The 15,042-nt window shown below is 36.7% G+C and overlaps 1 protein-coding gene across 7 annotated transcripts in view; it reads right to left on the bottom strand.

Moving 5' to 3' along the window:
- Positions 1-1,422: 1,422 nt before the first annotated feature.
- The window catches only part of pclob (piccolo presynaptic cytomatrix protein b), a 61,335-nt gene continuing 47,715 nt past the window's right edge, over positions 1,423-15,042 (bottom strand). For 4 of the 7 annotated variants that reach the window (XM_017405717.3, XM_017405719.3, XM_017405721.3 and 1 more), the window contains 15 exons: positions 13,514-13,622; positions 13,221-13,288; positions 12,901-13,130; positions 12,203-12,250; positions 11,941-12,071; positions 11,051-11,077; positions 10,522-10,615; positions 9,923-9,994; positions 8,000-8,300; positions 7,530-7,724; positions 5,620-5,761; positions 5,440-5,498; positions 4,590-4,727; positions 4,273-4,418; positions 1,423-3,889 (listed from right to left, as the gene is read on the bottom strand). In XM_017405717.3, the coding sequence (XP_017261206.1) occupies positions 3,746-3,889; positions 4,273-4,418; positions 4,590-4,727; positions 5,440-5,498; positions 5,620-5,761; positions 7,530-7,724; positions 8,000-8,300; positions 9,923-9,994; positions 10,522-10,615; positions 11,051-11,077; positions 11,941-12,071; positions 12,203-12,250; positions 12,901-13,130; positions 13,221-13,288; positions 13,514-13,622 (1,904 nt within the window). In that variant the 3' untranslated portion in view covers positions 1,423-3,745. The remainder of the gene's footprint in view (positions 3,890-4,272; positions 4,419-4,589; positions 4,728-5,439; positions 5,499-5,619; positions 5,762-7,529; positions 7,725-7,999; positions 8,301-9,922; positions 9,995-10,521; positions 10,616-11,050; positions 11,078-11,940; positions 12,072-12,202; positions 12,251-12,900; positions 13,131-13,220; positions 13,289-13,513; positions 13,623-15,042) is intronic. The other 3 variants (XM_017405718.3, XM_025003660.2, XM_017405720.3) reach the window with 2 other exon arrangements.

Genomic DNA, 15,042 nt, shown 5'->3' with positions numbered 1-15,042 from the left:
TCTTGGCATCATTCAAACCTACTGGGATACTTTAATAATGCCTAGCAGCACAGATGAGCAAGCTGCTAATGGATGGGAACTGGCCAAAGGGAAGACAAATGTAATCATGAAGCATCCTTTTCACCCGCCTAACAGACAATCATCTGCCTCTGTACTACACTGATGTTGTGAGATCCTATAAGACATCATAGTTATGGAGATAAGTATAGGCACAAAGGCCAGTGCTGAAGGGCTCAGAAGGAAGTTAGAAGTACCACCAAAAAAAGAGTGCACCAAATGCTGGAATTTTGGTCATATATCTCACAACACCTACTAGAGTTATTATTAATGTCATTATTAAAGATGGGACACTAAAAGTATACAAAGGAAACTTTTCTCTAGTCTCATGAATCAGATTAGTTTTAGTTGGATGTTTAGGTCAGTGCTGCCACATAGTGGTCATGTCGTCAAATCACAGCTAATTAAATCATCGCGTCTGTGAAAAGTGAAAATTTTTCTATACCCTAAAGAAAAATCCTTTGTCTCTTTTCTCAGTAAATCAAAAAAAGATAAAAGCAGCAGATCATTTGTTTTCTTGTTGAGTTATGACTTCATAGGATGTTGTGTGGACAATGATTTCCCCTTGATAATGAAAAATTTAAACGGACAATCAGGAAAACCAAAGATTAGAGTTATAGTATCTACAACTGTTCATTTACTACAGCTGGATTAATTGTTGATTGTCAACTGGCTATTTCTAAAGGAAAATCAGTATATACAGAAAAAATAAAGTTGAAAGTAATATCAAAATTTACTCCTCCCTGACAAATCAGTGATTGATATAAAAAAAAAAAAACCCTCTAAAAGTAAAAAAGTAAAAAAGCTGCAAAGCAGCTACTTGGATGGATGATAGTATTATTTGGTAGCATAAGTTCTATAAAAAAAAAAAAGTCTTTTTTTTCACAACATAAAACTCAACAAAGCCCAGTTTGGGATATGCAATATAGCTCTTAATATTTATTCTTTTGATTCAAGGGAAACTTTGATATTTTTTACAGCACAATTTGCATATCTCAACACATCCTGTGTACAATCACAAAACCATAACATCATATGCTCTCTTTTTACACTGAGTGAAAAACGAGACAATTGTACAAGCATATCTCTTTACTCTTAGCATACAGATAAATCTATACATATTCTCTCTCTTTTGAAACATAATCTGTGGGCAAAATATACAGACGAACCATCAACAAAACATGCAACATTCAAAACAAAAACTTTTAGACAACTACTGAAGTTATTTTTTTCCCTATGAGTTGTTTCTGCAGGTTAGAAGACATAATTGCACAAATAGTCATTGGTTGACAGCACATGTTTTGATAAATCTCCCCTTGTACAACTATTGACACCCATTGCTGTACAGGTATAAGTCTTTTGTGATTTTTTTTTTAACACTCACATGCTCAAATCTCGGACAATATAAACATTCAATCATTGTAGAAAATAAACACTTTATGTACATGTGTCAGACAACTTGAGTCACATTCACACCCCTCAGTACAACAACAAATGAATGGTTTCACAATCAGAGGCAACAGCTGATCGGAACAAACAGTTTTTAGTTTGAAGTAAGACTAATGAAACACGAGAGGTTAAACAGTCATGACATTGCAATAAGACAATGTCTGACTTACTGCACTGTTTACACGGACTGATAAGTACACTATGAGCGTGAAGAAGTTGAGGGTGATTTCACTGGAGATTGTGCATTGCTTTTAAGGAACAGCAACATGTTTGTATACTTTTTCATCTTTTGCCACAAAGATACAAAATGCACACCACAATTTATTATTTTCTGCCACCATCATGTACACCATGACTCAGTTCAATTTAGTGCAGAAACACAAAAACATGTACCCTTGCATGTGACAGTTAAAATCAGACGACAAAATAAACATTCTAATAAAGTGCACAAGATCTATGTAGATGTTAACATTTGTTAACATCAATATATATTAAAATAAGTAAAAAATTAAGATATTTTCTCTCACCAGTGTACAAATCATGGTTACTTTTTTTTCTAAGACGTTTTAAGACATTATGTTCACTGACCAAACATTTAATTTTAACACAAATGCATTCAAATACTTATGTTGCATAGAATTACCTCAAAAGAACCAATTCATATGGGATAAAATGTACAAAATGAAAGTAAAACAAGTAAGTATTTTAAAAATGAATAAAAAGTTGGCACAGCTAAATAATTAACAATGTTTTAAAATGGTCCCTTCTGCACTATACTTAGTTGTATAGGTGACATCTTGCTCTTTGAGTGTTGTTTCTTAAAAGTTGCATCAGCCCTGTTTTATGCCTAAATATGCTGACAGAAGTTCTGAGCAGTTTTTTTCTTCTCTTTTTTCTTTTTAAATTTTGTTGGTACGGTGGCAAAACACTGACAGATGAACATGAACAAATACATGAACATGGGTCTCCTTGCATACACATTAATATTGAGACATGGCCCCCATGTGTTCTTCTGACCATCACAATGGCTGAACTCGTGGGCCTGAGAGAATATTTTGATCACAGGCAGTGAAAGATGCTGGTTCACTGTGTTTAACAGGAGTCACTGACACAAAACTGTTTAGTGTTTTCACAGAGACACAGAAGAACCTCGACGTTTGACTAATATTATTTTTTTTTAATCTCCATTTTGAAACGATTTCCACAGTCAAACTAAAATCAAAGGGATTCACTAAAACACACAAAGCAGACCTGTCATTAATCAATGCTGCAGATCCACCTTTGGTTTTGACACAACTTGTTTGAATTGCACATGTGATCAGAGAACTGAAGGAGCTACTGAACGTGATAATGACCAACCTTGAGCTCACATAGGTCCACATTCCCTTAACAGTTATAAGGACTGCTTACTGGATTGTCAGTGCGCCACCCACAGCCTTAAACTAGCAAGAACTTTAGTCCGCATCATCTCATATATAATCTTATAACAAGAGAACAAATCTGATACTCTAGATATATTCTGCATAAGCTATATTTTTGTTTTACAAATATCACACTGTACAATTCTTTGATATGCTCTGTAATCTGCATGTGGGATATCTGCTGTACATTTAATCTTCATCCCATTGCAAAGGTCAACAGTCTGACTGAGTTCTACTTAGGCTTTGTAATGTTTTATAGTAATATATGAATGGAAAGTCTATCATATGAGAATTATTACGCATTCCTTTGTCCTTTTTATATACCAAATCCACGAATGTCCACACACTTTACAACAGTGGCTGTCATAAAAATGGCATGTTTCTGTTAATGATTCTCTTCTTTTTATCTTTCCCTCTGAAAAATATGTATGCTCAGTTGTGCAGCATCAAAACAACAATGTCCCATGTGGTTTGTAGAACTTGAGCCATGATAAGGGAAAACATAACTGCCCTTAAACCATATTGCTGTAGAGTACCTCTCAGTACCTGCCTTGGTGTTTGCATGCTTGCATTCAAGCAGTCTGTAGTTTGCAGAGAATCGACAAGGGAGGAGGTGAATATGTATGTTGGCAGTGTTAGACTGATAAACATGCAATGTTATTCTCATATTATTTCTTTTTTTAACAACTTAAAAACTCCATAAACAAAATACATTATCTTTTTTTTTGTCTGTTCTTTTTTTTATCTTCTTTTGTCAGATAATATCTCTGCATTCACTTTTACCGGTCTGCTGAAACTGCATCTTTTTGTTTCGGGGCTCAAGGAATCGTCTGGTTGGGACTGGCAAACAGCTTGTGCCAGCTGACCACTCTCTTCCTCATGTCCACTTTGTCAAGCCAGATGTAAGCCTCCCCTATCAAGGTCTTCTTCACAAACTTCCCACCGTTAGACACCAAGAAAAGCTGGAAGGAAATATGAAAAATAACATTTAAAAAAAGCAAACAACCACATTTGTCATTTTATTGTGCACAACAATGTCTCATAGAGTTTATTAGTTGTGTAAATTACTCTCATTTGTTTTCTTGAATTTTCTACTTTCTCATGTACATGGAAATAAAAATGTGGTTCAATTTTTATAATATGACAAAGTTTAAGTTTGGAAGTTTGACATTGGACGTTGCTATAATTCACACAGTATTTGTCTTTCACTAACATCTTGGTTGACCTTGTGTAATAATGATGCTGATTAAAAAAATCCTGATCTTTGTAGATGAAAACTAAATCTCAAAACTAAATATATTTTCTTCTCATGAATAATTTTGATGTAGAATGTAACCGTGCAAACCTGTATAGAATGTCCTGTTGGATTGAGAGGGAATCTGAAGGTCTCATTAAAAGAAGGCTCTCTGTCATGGCGGCAAACTCTGGTCTTCTTCTTGATGATCCTTTTCTGAGTAGCCACGTTCACCACATACAGCTTCACATACAGGTCTGGTAAATTGCAAGAGTGTAAGCAGAAATGCATCCAATTTAATTGCAACACCACATAATGTAAGATGACGTGACTGAATGTATCGTAACAACACAATTTCACGTCCATACTGACAAACATTACATATATGCATTCAGATATTCATGCACACAAATGCAAAATTTCCTGACCTGGCAGGTGGTCCGGGGTTTTGAACTTGTAAGTGATATTTCTGCACTGAAGAATTTCCAAAACCAGCTGATCCCCCTCTGTCTTCACCTCTTTCTTGAGAGCAACCTTGATTTCCCCTATTACTTGTGTTTTAACACCTAATAATAAAAATAAAGAGAAAAAAGTGATGTTTGTGACCTTCATTTTTTTATATCTCCATCTAAACCTTGCAGTTGGTAACTGCAGGTGGAGTCTTCCAGTTGCACCTTAAAGTACAGTATGTACTCCTGCAGTGACTAAAGCCACTTTGAATAATTTAACAATTTCAAATCACCAAACTTAAGCTCTTTAGAAGAATGAAACCAGGTCGGGGGACATCTCTGAAGTTTCACACAGGTCTTATTAATTGTGACATGTCTCTACAGCTAATTACACATAAGAGCTTTTACTAGACAAGCTGAGTGAAACGTGGTAAAAGAGACAGTCAGGCACCATGGAAACGACCTCCTGACTCTCATCTGTGTAACAATAACCAGGCTATAGCCTTAATTGACCCTGATCGCTTTGTTACAAGACGAAATGGGAGATGGAGGGGAGGCATCATGACACATGAGCTACATGAAATGCAGATATAGTTATGACAATGAGTGAGATCGTGTGACAACTACTTTACTTCCACAATGACAAGCCATGCGTCAAGTCATTACTCAGAGTTAATTTGACAATAACTACTTAACTTAACATTTGACACAACAATTTATTTTGAAAACACTGTTTAAATGTGAGTAAATGAGTAGTAGAAAGTGCCATTACACATATTACCCTGCAGGGGGCAGCCTATAATCAAGACAAAAATGAACTGGAACTTGCCTTCATTTTCTGGGGTGATTTGTTGGTTTTTGTCTGTACCGTTAGGAATAGCTTTACCACTGTAAAAAAAGAAAAAAAAAGAAACAAACAGCACTGTTGTATTTACAAAATCAATGAAATACTATGGGATTTTGTTAAAGCGATGCTGGATGTACAGTGTGCTAAGATGAATGGTCTTACATGCGTGGGACTTGGAAAATGGCACTGTCCACTCCAATGCCCACCCCTTCATCCCCATCCAGACCTCCATAGGCATCTCCAACAAGGCTCGGAGCAGACAGGACCACTGACCCTGAGACATCAGCCAGCCGGTGTCCCAGTCCTGAGGGAGAAAAGACAGGTGGGATGCCGGGAGGCTGAGGATCAGTCAGACACTCAGACAGCTAGTCAGTTTGTATTTCTGTCCATCTGTCTATCTATCATTTAAATGCATCTCCAATGACAAAGCATTTCACACTTTCAAACAAGTAAAACACTCCAGTAGACACTTTCATCCTCAATTAAAGTTTAAGCTACATTTCAGTGTAGATAACAGTATTTAATTGTATTTAACTGTATAGTGAGTAAGCAACCTTACTCAATACACAGTGGTAATCTGCATTAGAAATCTTCAAAGCTAACAAATAATAATAAAACAAATACGTAGCATAAGATAATATGAATGTTTATTATCTGATTTTACTATTTGTTCTCAAACCGTGCTTGTTGCTGTTTTTGTTATACAGTATGGCAGAAATATGAGAATTTTTTTTTTATATTTTCAACAACCCTGAAGTAAAAAATACTAGAATAAAACATTAACAGACTTAGGCCTACATGGAGATTGCTAAACGCAAAATGGCTGTAATTATTTGCAACATTATCAGCACAGTTTTCTATTGGACTTGTTTTATTCAAGTGTTTTAAGGTTTTAGTTTATGGCACTTTGTTATGCATACTGTATGAATGTATTTATGGAATACATTTTTCCTATGTTGTCTCACCTTCACTTGAAAGCTCTGCTCCTTTCATGGTTAGCCGAAAGCTTTGCTCTCAGTGCAGAGTGCAGATTGAGACTCCTGTTGACTTTTGAAACCTCTTGCTGTTTCTGCGTGTCCTGGTTTGACTTGGTCACTCTCACATTTATGTCCCTTTTGCTTAAGGCAGCAGGAATGGGAAAGGCCTGGGCAGGGTGGGGAGACTGTGTTCCATACCTGAGTGTACCTAGGTGTGTGTGTGTGTGAGTTTTTTGTGACATTTTGTAGGGTTCATTCATATGACACATGCATATAGACAGCAGTACTGTAGTACTATAGAGTACTCTGTAGCCAGGAGCAAGGAAGTCTGTTACTGCATGCTTGAATAGCTTTATCAAATTATCTCAGAAAAGCATTGCAAATTGTTTTTTTATTTAAAGGAAATCAAACTAAGATTTATGCGGGAATATTAATGGATGATGTTTTAATTATGTTAACATAGTAAAATAGACAACATGTGAGGGAAAGCCATTGGTTTCTACCGTGAGGTTAAACATCTCCACACTGGGGCTCTGTAGAAACCATGTTCTCGGGATTTGCACATGCAGACTTCTTGCAGAAACAGAGGGGTTTGAACCAGTATTTTAGGGGCTTATTATATTAATTTATATTATTTACTCTTTATTTTTACTTTTACTGTGTGTTGCTTTGCTCTTTTGCTGTGGTAGTAACTGCACAGTCATCCATTATTTTACGTGATATTTAAAAAATACAAACAACAGTTAGTGAAAAATGACAAATATGTTTTGAACTGTTTTAAACACTGGTTGTGCCATAGAATGTTAAATAAAACTGAAGAAAATAAATAATTAGCAGTAAAAATTTGAACTTTTTATGTTTCATTTAACTTCTTTTGTTTTTGAATTTCATTATAGTAGTTTTAATTTGGATGAATAATTATTAGAATACGATTAAAGAGCTATACAAATCATGTTGTGGGCAAAATTTAAAGGTAAGCTGCAAAGGAGGTTAATGCACTTCCACTTCAGGTTTTTAATCCCAACAAAACTTGCATGCACTGGGGCAAAGGAGGCATGTCACAGGAAGCATGTCATGGGTAGGGGAAGGATTTACTTGGTTGCAGGCGGGATTGTTGCACGGCAGCCTCTGCAGCAGCAATGGCTATCCCAGCATCCTCAAGATGGGCTTGAGTGACACTGCTCTTGCTTTGACTCCGGGAGGGGCCATGGGAGCGCAGCTGGCCATCAGACGAAGACTTGGAGCTGCCAGGACTGCTGTGTGACTTTTCCAAAGGCAGAGTTTGCATGTCTGGGGAAAAAAAGCTGTATGTATAAACAGCCCAAACTGGGTCAAGTATAACTAATATATTCAATTTTCAATCAGGCCTACTTTAGCCATGCAAAGCACCAAGTTTGTAATGACAGTTTCATTGCATTAACAGTATAAAACAGTATTGGGGAAACCTGCCAAGAGTATTCATGTCAGTCTCATGGTTCAAGCAATTCACAGACACAAGATGAACAGATAAAAATGACAGAAAATGAAGATGAGTTGAAAATACATCAGTGAGGTCAATATTTTACCTTTGGCTGGGTCAGGGAAGATTCCATGGCTTCGGCTCTTGATCACAGAGTTTTTAGGTGAATCATGGCTCTCATCTCCCTGACCTGGTGCTTGACCCAGACTCATTCCATGCCCCTGTCCAGACCCATATATGTGACCCTGGCCATGACCCTGACCATGGCCCTGACCTGGCCCAGAACCTGGTGGTGCTTGTGTAGCGTGGTGAACTCTGCTGTGTTCGATACTTTCACTCTGCTCTTTCAAAGGCAGCCAGCGAGGAGTGTTGTCCAACTGGGTGGTGTTTGACAAGTTAATCAGAACCTGAGACATTTCACACAAAAAGGGACAACAAGAAGAAGCAAAATGATTACCTACAACTCTAAAACTGTGATTCAACCAATAGTGTTATGATCTTTGGGCTTTAGTTAAGTCTTTGTTTCTTTTAGTCAGTGTTAATCTTGTTTTGTAGATTCCTCAAATTACTTCCCACCAATTTTTTGTTTGTTTGCTTTCTTATAACCTCCTTGTTTTTGTAGTTTCAAATTCTGTATTTGAATTGACTTATTTCTATCTTATTCTTTCTACACCCGTGGGGTCTGCACAAAGACTGTTTTTTTTTTCCATAACTGAGTGAAAGGACCCATGAATATAAAACAGCCATGAAAATAGCTGGTTAAATTCTCTAAAATGCTAAGAAAAGGAGCTTCAGTGATTCTTTTAATAGGCCCTATAACATCAAAAACACATGAACAACATTATGTAAGAAATTAGACCATTTTTTTCTTTAACAGCTACTCTAAAACAATAAAAAGAAAATACTCTACTTTAATGCACATTTTGTTGAGTACTTTTTATTAACTCAATGCAATATCTTGCATATCAGCTTTTATTTTACCCACTAAGAAAACATCTAAATATTTCAAAATCAAATTTGTGAATAAACATATTTTAGAACCACAGTTGTTGTAGTTTGAGTTGCACATATTTTAAAAAGCTACATGGATTTTATTATTTAGGCAAAAAAGATTTCAGCTATAGTTCCGGCTTATTTATTATGTGTATGTAACTAAATCTTTTGGCTTAGACAGGTGGGGAGCTGATCCACTTCACAAATGATTATCTGTGGTGTAACTGTGCTCTCACATCTCAAAGGGTAAGAAAATCACAGTAACAAGCTGTTGACACTGCTGTCAGCAAGCTCCATTAGCTCCGTGGCTGCTGGCTTCAGGGTGCAATGCACAATGGTAAGTTTGAATGTCATAGTGTGCGACTTTTATACACACTAATAGCTTAGCCACATGGCCATATTTGTATTGTACTATACATTTGATGAAGGATAAAAATGAAATTTTGAAATGCAACAGAAAAACGGCTGACTCCCTATACAGCTAATTGTATTGTGAATGAGCAAATAATTCAAACAAAGCCCAGGCCCCACTTCCTAACTACCAAATCCATCTGGTATCTGTGACTCCTTCACTCACTGTAAGTTTAGTAAAATTTCTCTTTCATTTTAGATCAGTTGATTGTTTTACCATTATTATTGCAGTCTCTAATTTCAGGACTGCAGCACCTTTTGCTTTGATTATTTATTTACTTATCTTTTTTAAATTCACCCTTTGTTCTTTTTCTTGGATGCCTTAGGGTTTTGTGATTAGGTTTTCTTATCTCCTACTGATCACCGTATCAGGTAGACAAAGTTTGTATAAATGCTGATATCACTGGACTTGCATTAACTTGGAATGATGAATAAGTCTGCTCTTGACTTTTTCAATTTAAAAACATCAAGTAAAACATGTTTTAAAAGCTTGTAGAAAAAAGAATATAAAGATTAACATTTTAGTCCTTCAAGAAAAAAAAAGTTGAATAAAGAAACATGTTTTCAAAAAAGTTCATTTATTTGAGATTTGGAGACATGAAATTCAGTATCTAGAAGCACTCACTTCTCCAAGAAAGTCATTGGAGGAAGATCTGTCATAGTCCCACACTGTTACCTCCAGTGTCTTCTTCTTCAACTGAATGGAGAGCGGAGGAGAGAACAGAGAGTCACACATTTTTACATGCATGCATGTGAAACAACACAGTGTGTTTATGTGTATGACTGATTCTGTGATGTGTACATGTATGGTATAAATAGTGTAAAGTAAACTTATCAAAAATGTCCCATTTAGTGATTTAAGCAGGTCATGTGTTTAGTCTTAGAGATAAGTAAATCCACATAATGATATATCCTGAAACATTTGCACAGCAATAAACACACATGTACCTGACTACTAATAACTTGATTTTATTTGCTCTGATCAAATGACTTCTGAGACAGTGTTAGAGCAGAAATGTTAATTGTTAAGTTGAGTTTCAGTAGTGTTTTTAAACAGTTACATATCCTGAAGACAGTCTTGTGGTAATGGCATGACAACTGAATCTTAGCTAAATGCAAAACATGTTAATACATCAACATTGCACATTGTTGCATGTAAAGAATGTAAAGACTCAGAGAAGACTGTGTGAGGACATACACAGTATGTGAGTGTTTGCACAGTACCTGTTCCAGATGAATGTTCTTGTAGATGACAGTCTGGTTCCATTCTGGGTTTAAGGTCCTCTGCGCATACTTGGTTCTTCTCTTGTTATCAGCACTGATAATTTAGTACATTTAGCATGAAAGGTCATCAGTAAAACATTAAGATGAATAGCTAGACACCTTTTCTCAGCCTGAACCCACAGTAAATATGCACAGACTGAAATAAACAGAGTAAATGAACCAAGTTTGTGGATGCTTGTAAAATGGTTTCTATCTAAATGTAAAAACATAAACAAAGCGTGTTTCATTTATAGCTTGTTTTGACTATGCTCTTACAAAATGGAAAACTAACTCAAAGATAGAAGGTGAAGTGTGTTCAAAGTACGGAGTTGAAAGACTGCAATGACACACGTGTTCTCACGTCCACTGAAATAAATTAGACAAACAACAAAGGCCACAACAAAAGGATGAAGAATTGTTCAGTCACGTGGTTTGAAAGCAAAATAAAAATAAAAGAGTCAACTGAAAGCAAAGATCAGCACCACGCTACCTTGCATTCTGGACAACCATGACTTGGCTGAGGGAGTCCAGAAGAGGAAGAGGAGGGCAGATCACACAAACAAGAAAGAAAAAAAAATACAAAGAAAAACAGTCAGAGAAGCCCAGAGCGCTAAAAAACGGCAGTTAAGGATAGAAAGGTGAGGCAATCAATATTCTCAGAGAGATGTATTACTCATTGATCACTCACTCAAAGATGTGTGACAAGTCTAACGATACATCAGTTGTTTAGGCACCTTGTTTGAGCACTTTCTTGCTAAAATCAATTAAATTCATTAAAAAAAACCCAATGAATGAAGCAGAGGATCAAAAGTACTCCCAATGAGCTTTTATTTCTAACCTGTGCTGCATGTAGGTTGAGAGGGAGCATAATCTCATAAACAGACCTGATGGAGTCATTATCTAAGAACAGATATTGTTACAGAGCAGATAAAGGCTCTATCGATCTTTTCTCTTGCTATTCACAGGCTCTCGGTAAGAGAGTAGAGCAGACAGGGATAAGAGGCGGAAGTCTGAAACATTGAGGAATATGCACTAAAAATATTTAGCTTAGTCAAAACTAAACATAATAGGAAAGATTTTGAGCAAATGTTGCTAATTTGGTGCATTCTTATAGAGAAGCTTGACAAAGAATCCTCTTGGAGGTTTTTAAATCCAAACAAAGCAGATTCAAACTGAACCAGATTACAATGTGAAAAACTGCCCTTATCACCATGTCCTCTGTCATTCTCTGAAACAAGATGAAGGGGTTAGTGAGTGTTAAACAGCAGGGTTCATACAAAGTCATAAAAACTTGGGGGACAAAAAACAAGACAGGCACAGAAGCAGAAAGGCAAAGACAGACAAGACATCAGTGGGCTCTAAAACACACTCAGAGCTCACCCTCTCCCTGGTAAAAGGTAGACCTTCACAAAAGGGTCAGAATAACCATCGTTGTCTCGTGGTGCCAGGTTCCTTGCCTGCAGGACATGTACAATCAAGTTTCCTAAGCTTCTGTCATAGTTTATCTGGAGCTGTGGGGAAAAAGATTAAAGAGAAGGCACAGTTAGGGAAAATAGACTACAGGAATACATGTTTATTTTGTTGCAGCCAAATGTAAGAAACACACACGGTATTTGGTTTTATATTGTTTTGTTTTTTTTACCTGAATTTCTCCTGTGATGGGATGAGGTATTTTTGTCATCTCTGCTGGCTAAAAGAACAGAAAAAGCACTATGAGCGTGTGCGAAAAAAGATATTAACAAACTTATTTTTTGTGAGATTTACAAATCCTGACTTGGGCCACAAGGAAAATTAAACAGCAGACATTGAATTAGTTTGTAGTACAATGATCAGCACACTGTTGTTGTGGGAGAGAAAATGGCAAGATTTTTTAACAGTATAATTTACTAGAAAAATCCTCCAGTGAATTTTAGGAAGTAAAATCGGTTATTTGATTTACTGAGACATTATTTTAGGAAAATATCTGCTTCAGGTTAGATAATCTATCAAAAACACAGACTTTATTTCCATTTTATTCATATTTTATGTGTTGTATTTAAAAAAATAAGAAGCAGATGTTCATTTCATTGACAAATGACACTCACTTCCAGGGCCATGCACTACAGTGAGCCATTTTCTTGCTCTAACTGTTCATTCACTTTCTGATGAACACCGTTTGACCTTCACATGCAGCCTTCGTCAGGGTTGTAGAATGAACCACAAATCAAATTACAGGAGCAAAGGTGCATAGTAATTCGCACTAGACTCATCAGGCGCCGGTTTAAAACTCAACTCATCTCTGCTGGTGTGGATAGAATGTCTGAAAGTAAAGAATGAACTAAATGAGTTAAATTAATTTACTTTCTGTTTCTTGTTGATGGCAGGGGATGTTTGCTGGCCAGGGCTTGGGACCCCACTGGAGCCCGCTGAACCAGTGCCTGAGTGAAGGAGGGCGGAACGTTCCAATGCAGAGAGGATCCCCAAGCCCCCTGGTCCTGTCCCAGCTATGTCGGGGCCTTGCTGCTCGGACACTTTTTGCAGCTCTGCAGCTAACTGTTTAGGATCCACACCAGGGGAGCGCTGCCCACCTACTGCCACAAACATGTAAAATAAATCATATTGTTAAAAATAAGTGCACAGATACATGCATGCAGACAAACTAATTACATTTTTGTACATACCAGCCTTAAGCTGGATATGGTGCTCCAGAATTTGTGGGCGCTCAGGGTCAGACAACATGTTAAGGTCACTGTTTAAATCCAAACAAAAAGTATGATGAATTTATAATGGAATTACAACCAGTTTATTTTAGCAATAATAGGTCACAGAGGGCTATTGGGATGATGAAAGGGGGTGTGGAACTCATGGGAGAAAAAGTAGGGAGGAGAGAACAGGTGCAAAGAAGCATTATTGCTACAAAATATGTAGAAGTTTCAGGGAGACAGAGATGTAAATGATGACAGATGTTACTCACAGTCTCACACAGAGCTCCGCCTCTGCACATGGCTGACCCACAATGCACTGCACTTCTTCATAAGTCTTTCCTGTTAGAGGGACTCCATTCCACTCCAACACTTGCATTCCTGTGATCAGGCAAAAGATACAAAGCAGTGTTACTACACAATTTGCATTAGCCTTTGGTTATGAAACATAAATCAGTTTGGAACGTTTCTCTATAGTGACCCTGGTGTGTTTGGCACCATGATGACAGCAACAGATCCTTTGCACACTCTGAGTTGCAGAATGGGCTCTCTGTGGATTGGACTTTCTTCCAAGATGATATCAGACACTATCAGACTGATAACTGAGGAGTTCTGAGGCCCAATTGAACCCATTGCAACCTTTATGTTCTTTGAGCAATTCCTAAGCAGTTTTTTTGTGGTGGCCACTGTTGTGAGGAGGGCTTCTGCTGTGAAAGAGTCCAGTTGGCATGTGGGCAGCCTGATTATCCTGCAGTATGTAGCAGGCTTCAAAATAACTTTCATCTAAAATCTGGATCCAGGTTTTCTTAGCGAGAAACTGCATTACAACAAGACTAGTTGTGTCCCTCATTTTTCTTGTCAGTAAACTGCCACCAGTCTTCAGACCTTCATTTTTGTTGCATCCAAAATCCCTAGAAAATCAATTTTTTCAGGAGTAATGAATAAAAATACTAATTATACAGGAATATTCAAAGGCTTGTTCATTGTGTCTATGCTGTCCTTTGTGTATTTGTGTGTCCATAAAGATGCTAAATATAGTCTAATGACTAACACAGCCTACTAATGTGGGGAGGAGTTTTCTATGTTTGTACATGATGTGCCTGGGAAGAAAACATGACAAACCAGCACATGTAGGCTATACAACTGCATCATCTTCGTCTGAAAATGAGATTTATGTAAAAACGCCTACTGAAAGTATTTACTGCAATGAAATTACCAGATGCTTAAAGTTTATTATGCATGTTTATGTTTACATGTTTAATGTATTAGGTGAAGCAAATATTCTGCCAATGGAAACAGACCTGTTAAACTACTTTAGAACAATCTGTTGTTGCATTTTTCAAAAAAATATATATAATAGAAGAGGTAACATAAAAAACTAATGTGGAAGCACTTTTTTATGAAAGAGTTGTACACCTTCAGCTTAATCAATATAAAGTTGTTGTCCCTTCTAGAGAAGAAACAACCAGTATTCATTAACCTATTTACTTCAGTCAGTGTTTTATAATTGCAGGGGGGTGGGGGTGGGGGCACTGGACACTGACGAGGTAAGCAATATATTTTGTTTTTGTTTCAAAAATGCTTTACATTTTGCATTTTTACTCTTTGTTTTATCAAATTCATGCATCCAAACTGCTTGAATGTGTAAACCTAACCCTTACCAAAACATCATATTATACTGTAGATGTGACTTGATTAAAGAAAATTAGTTGTTTAAAAATTGCTTTAAAATATAGTATAATATGACTTGTGTTTTCTATTCTGGTTTTCTTTGGGCTGAATTGAAATGTAACAATTGGCA

The sequence above is a fragment of the Kryptolebias marmoratus genome, linkage group LG11, assembly GCF_001649575.2.
Source record: "Kryptolebias marmoratus isolate JLee-2015 linkage group LG11, ASM164957v2, whole genome shotgun sequence".
NCBI classification, from domain to species: Eukaryota; Metazoa; Chordata; class Actinopteri; order Cyprinodontiformes; family Rivulidae; genus Kryptolebias; species Kryptolebias marmoratus.
The sequence above is the reverse complement of the archived record's forward strand: the minus strand, read 5'-3'. Positions and strand labels throughout refer to the sequence as shown.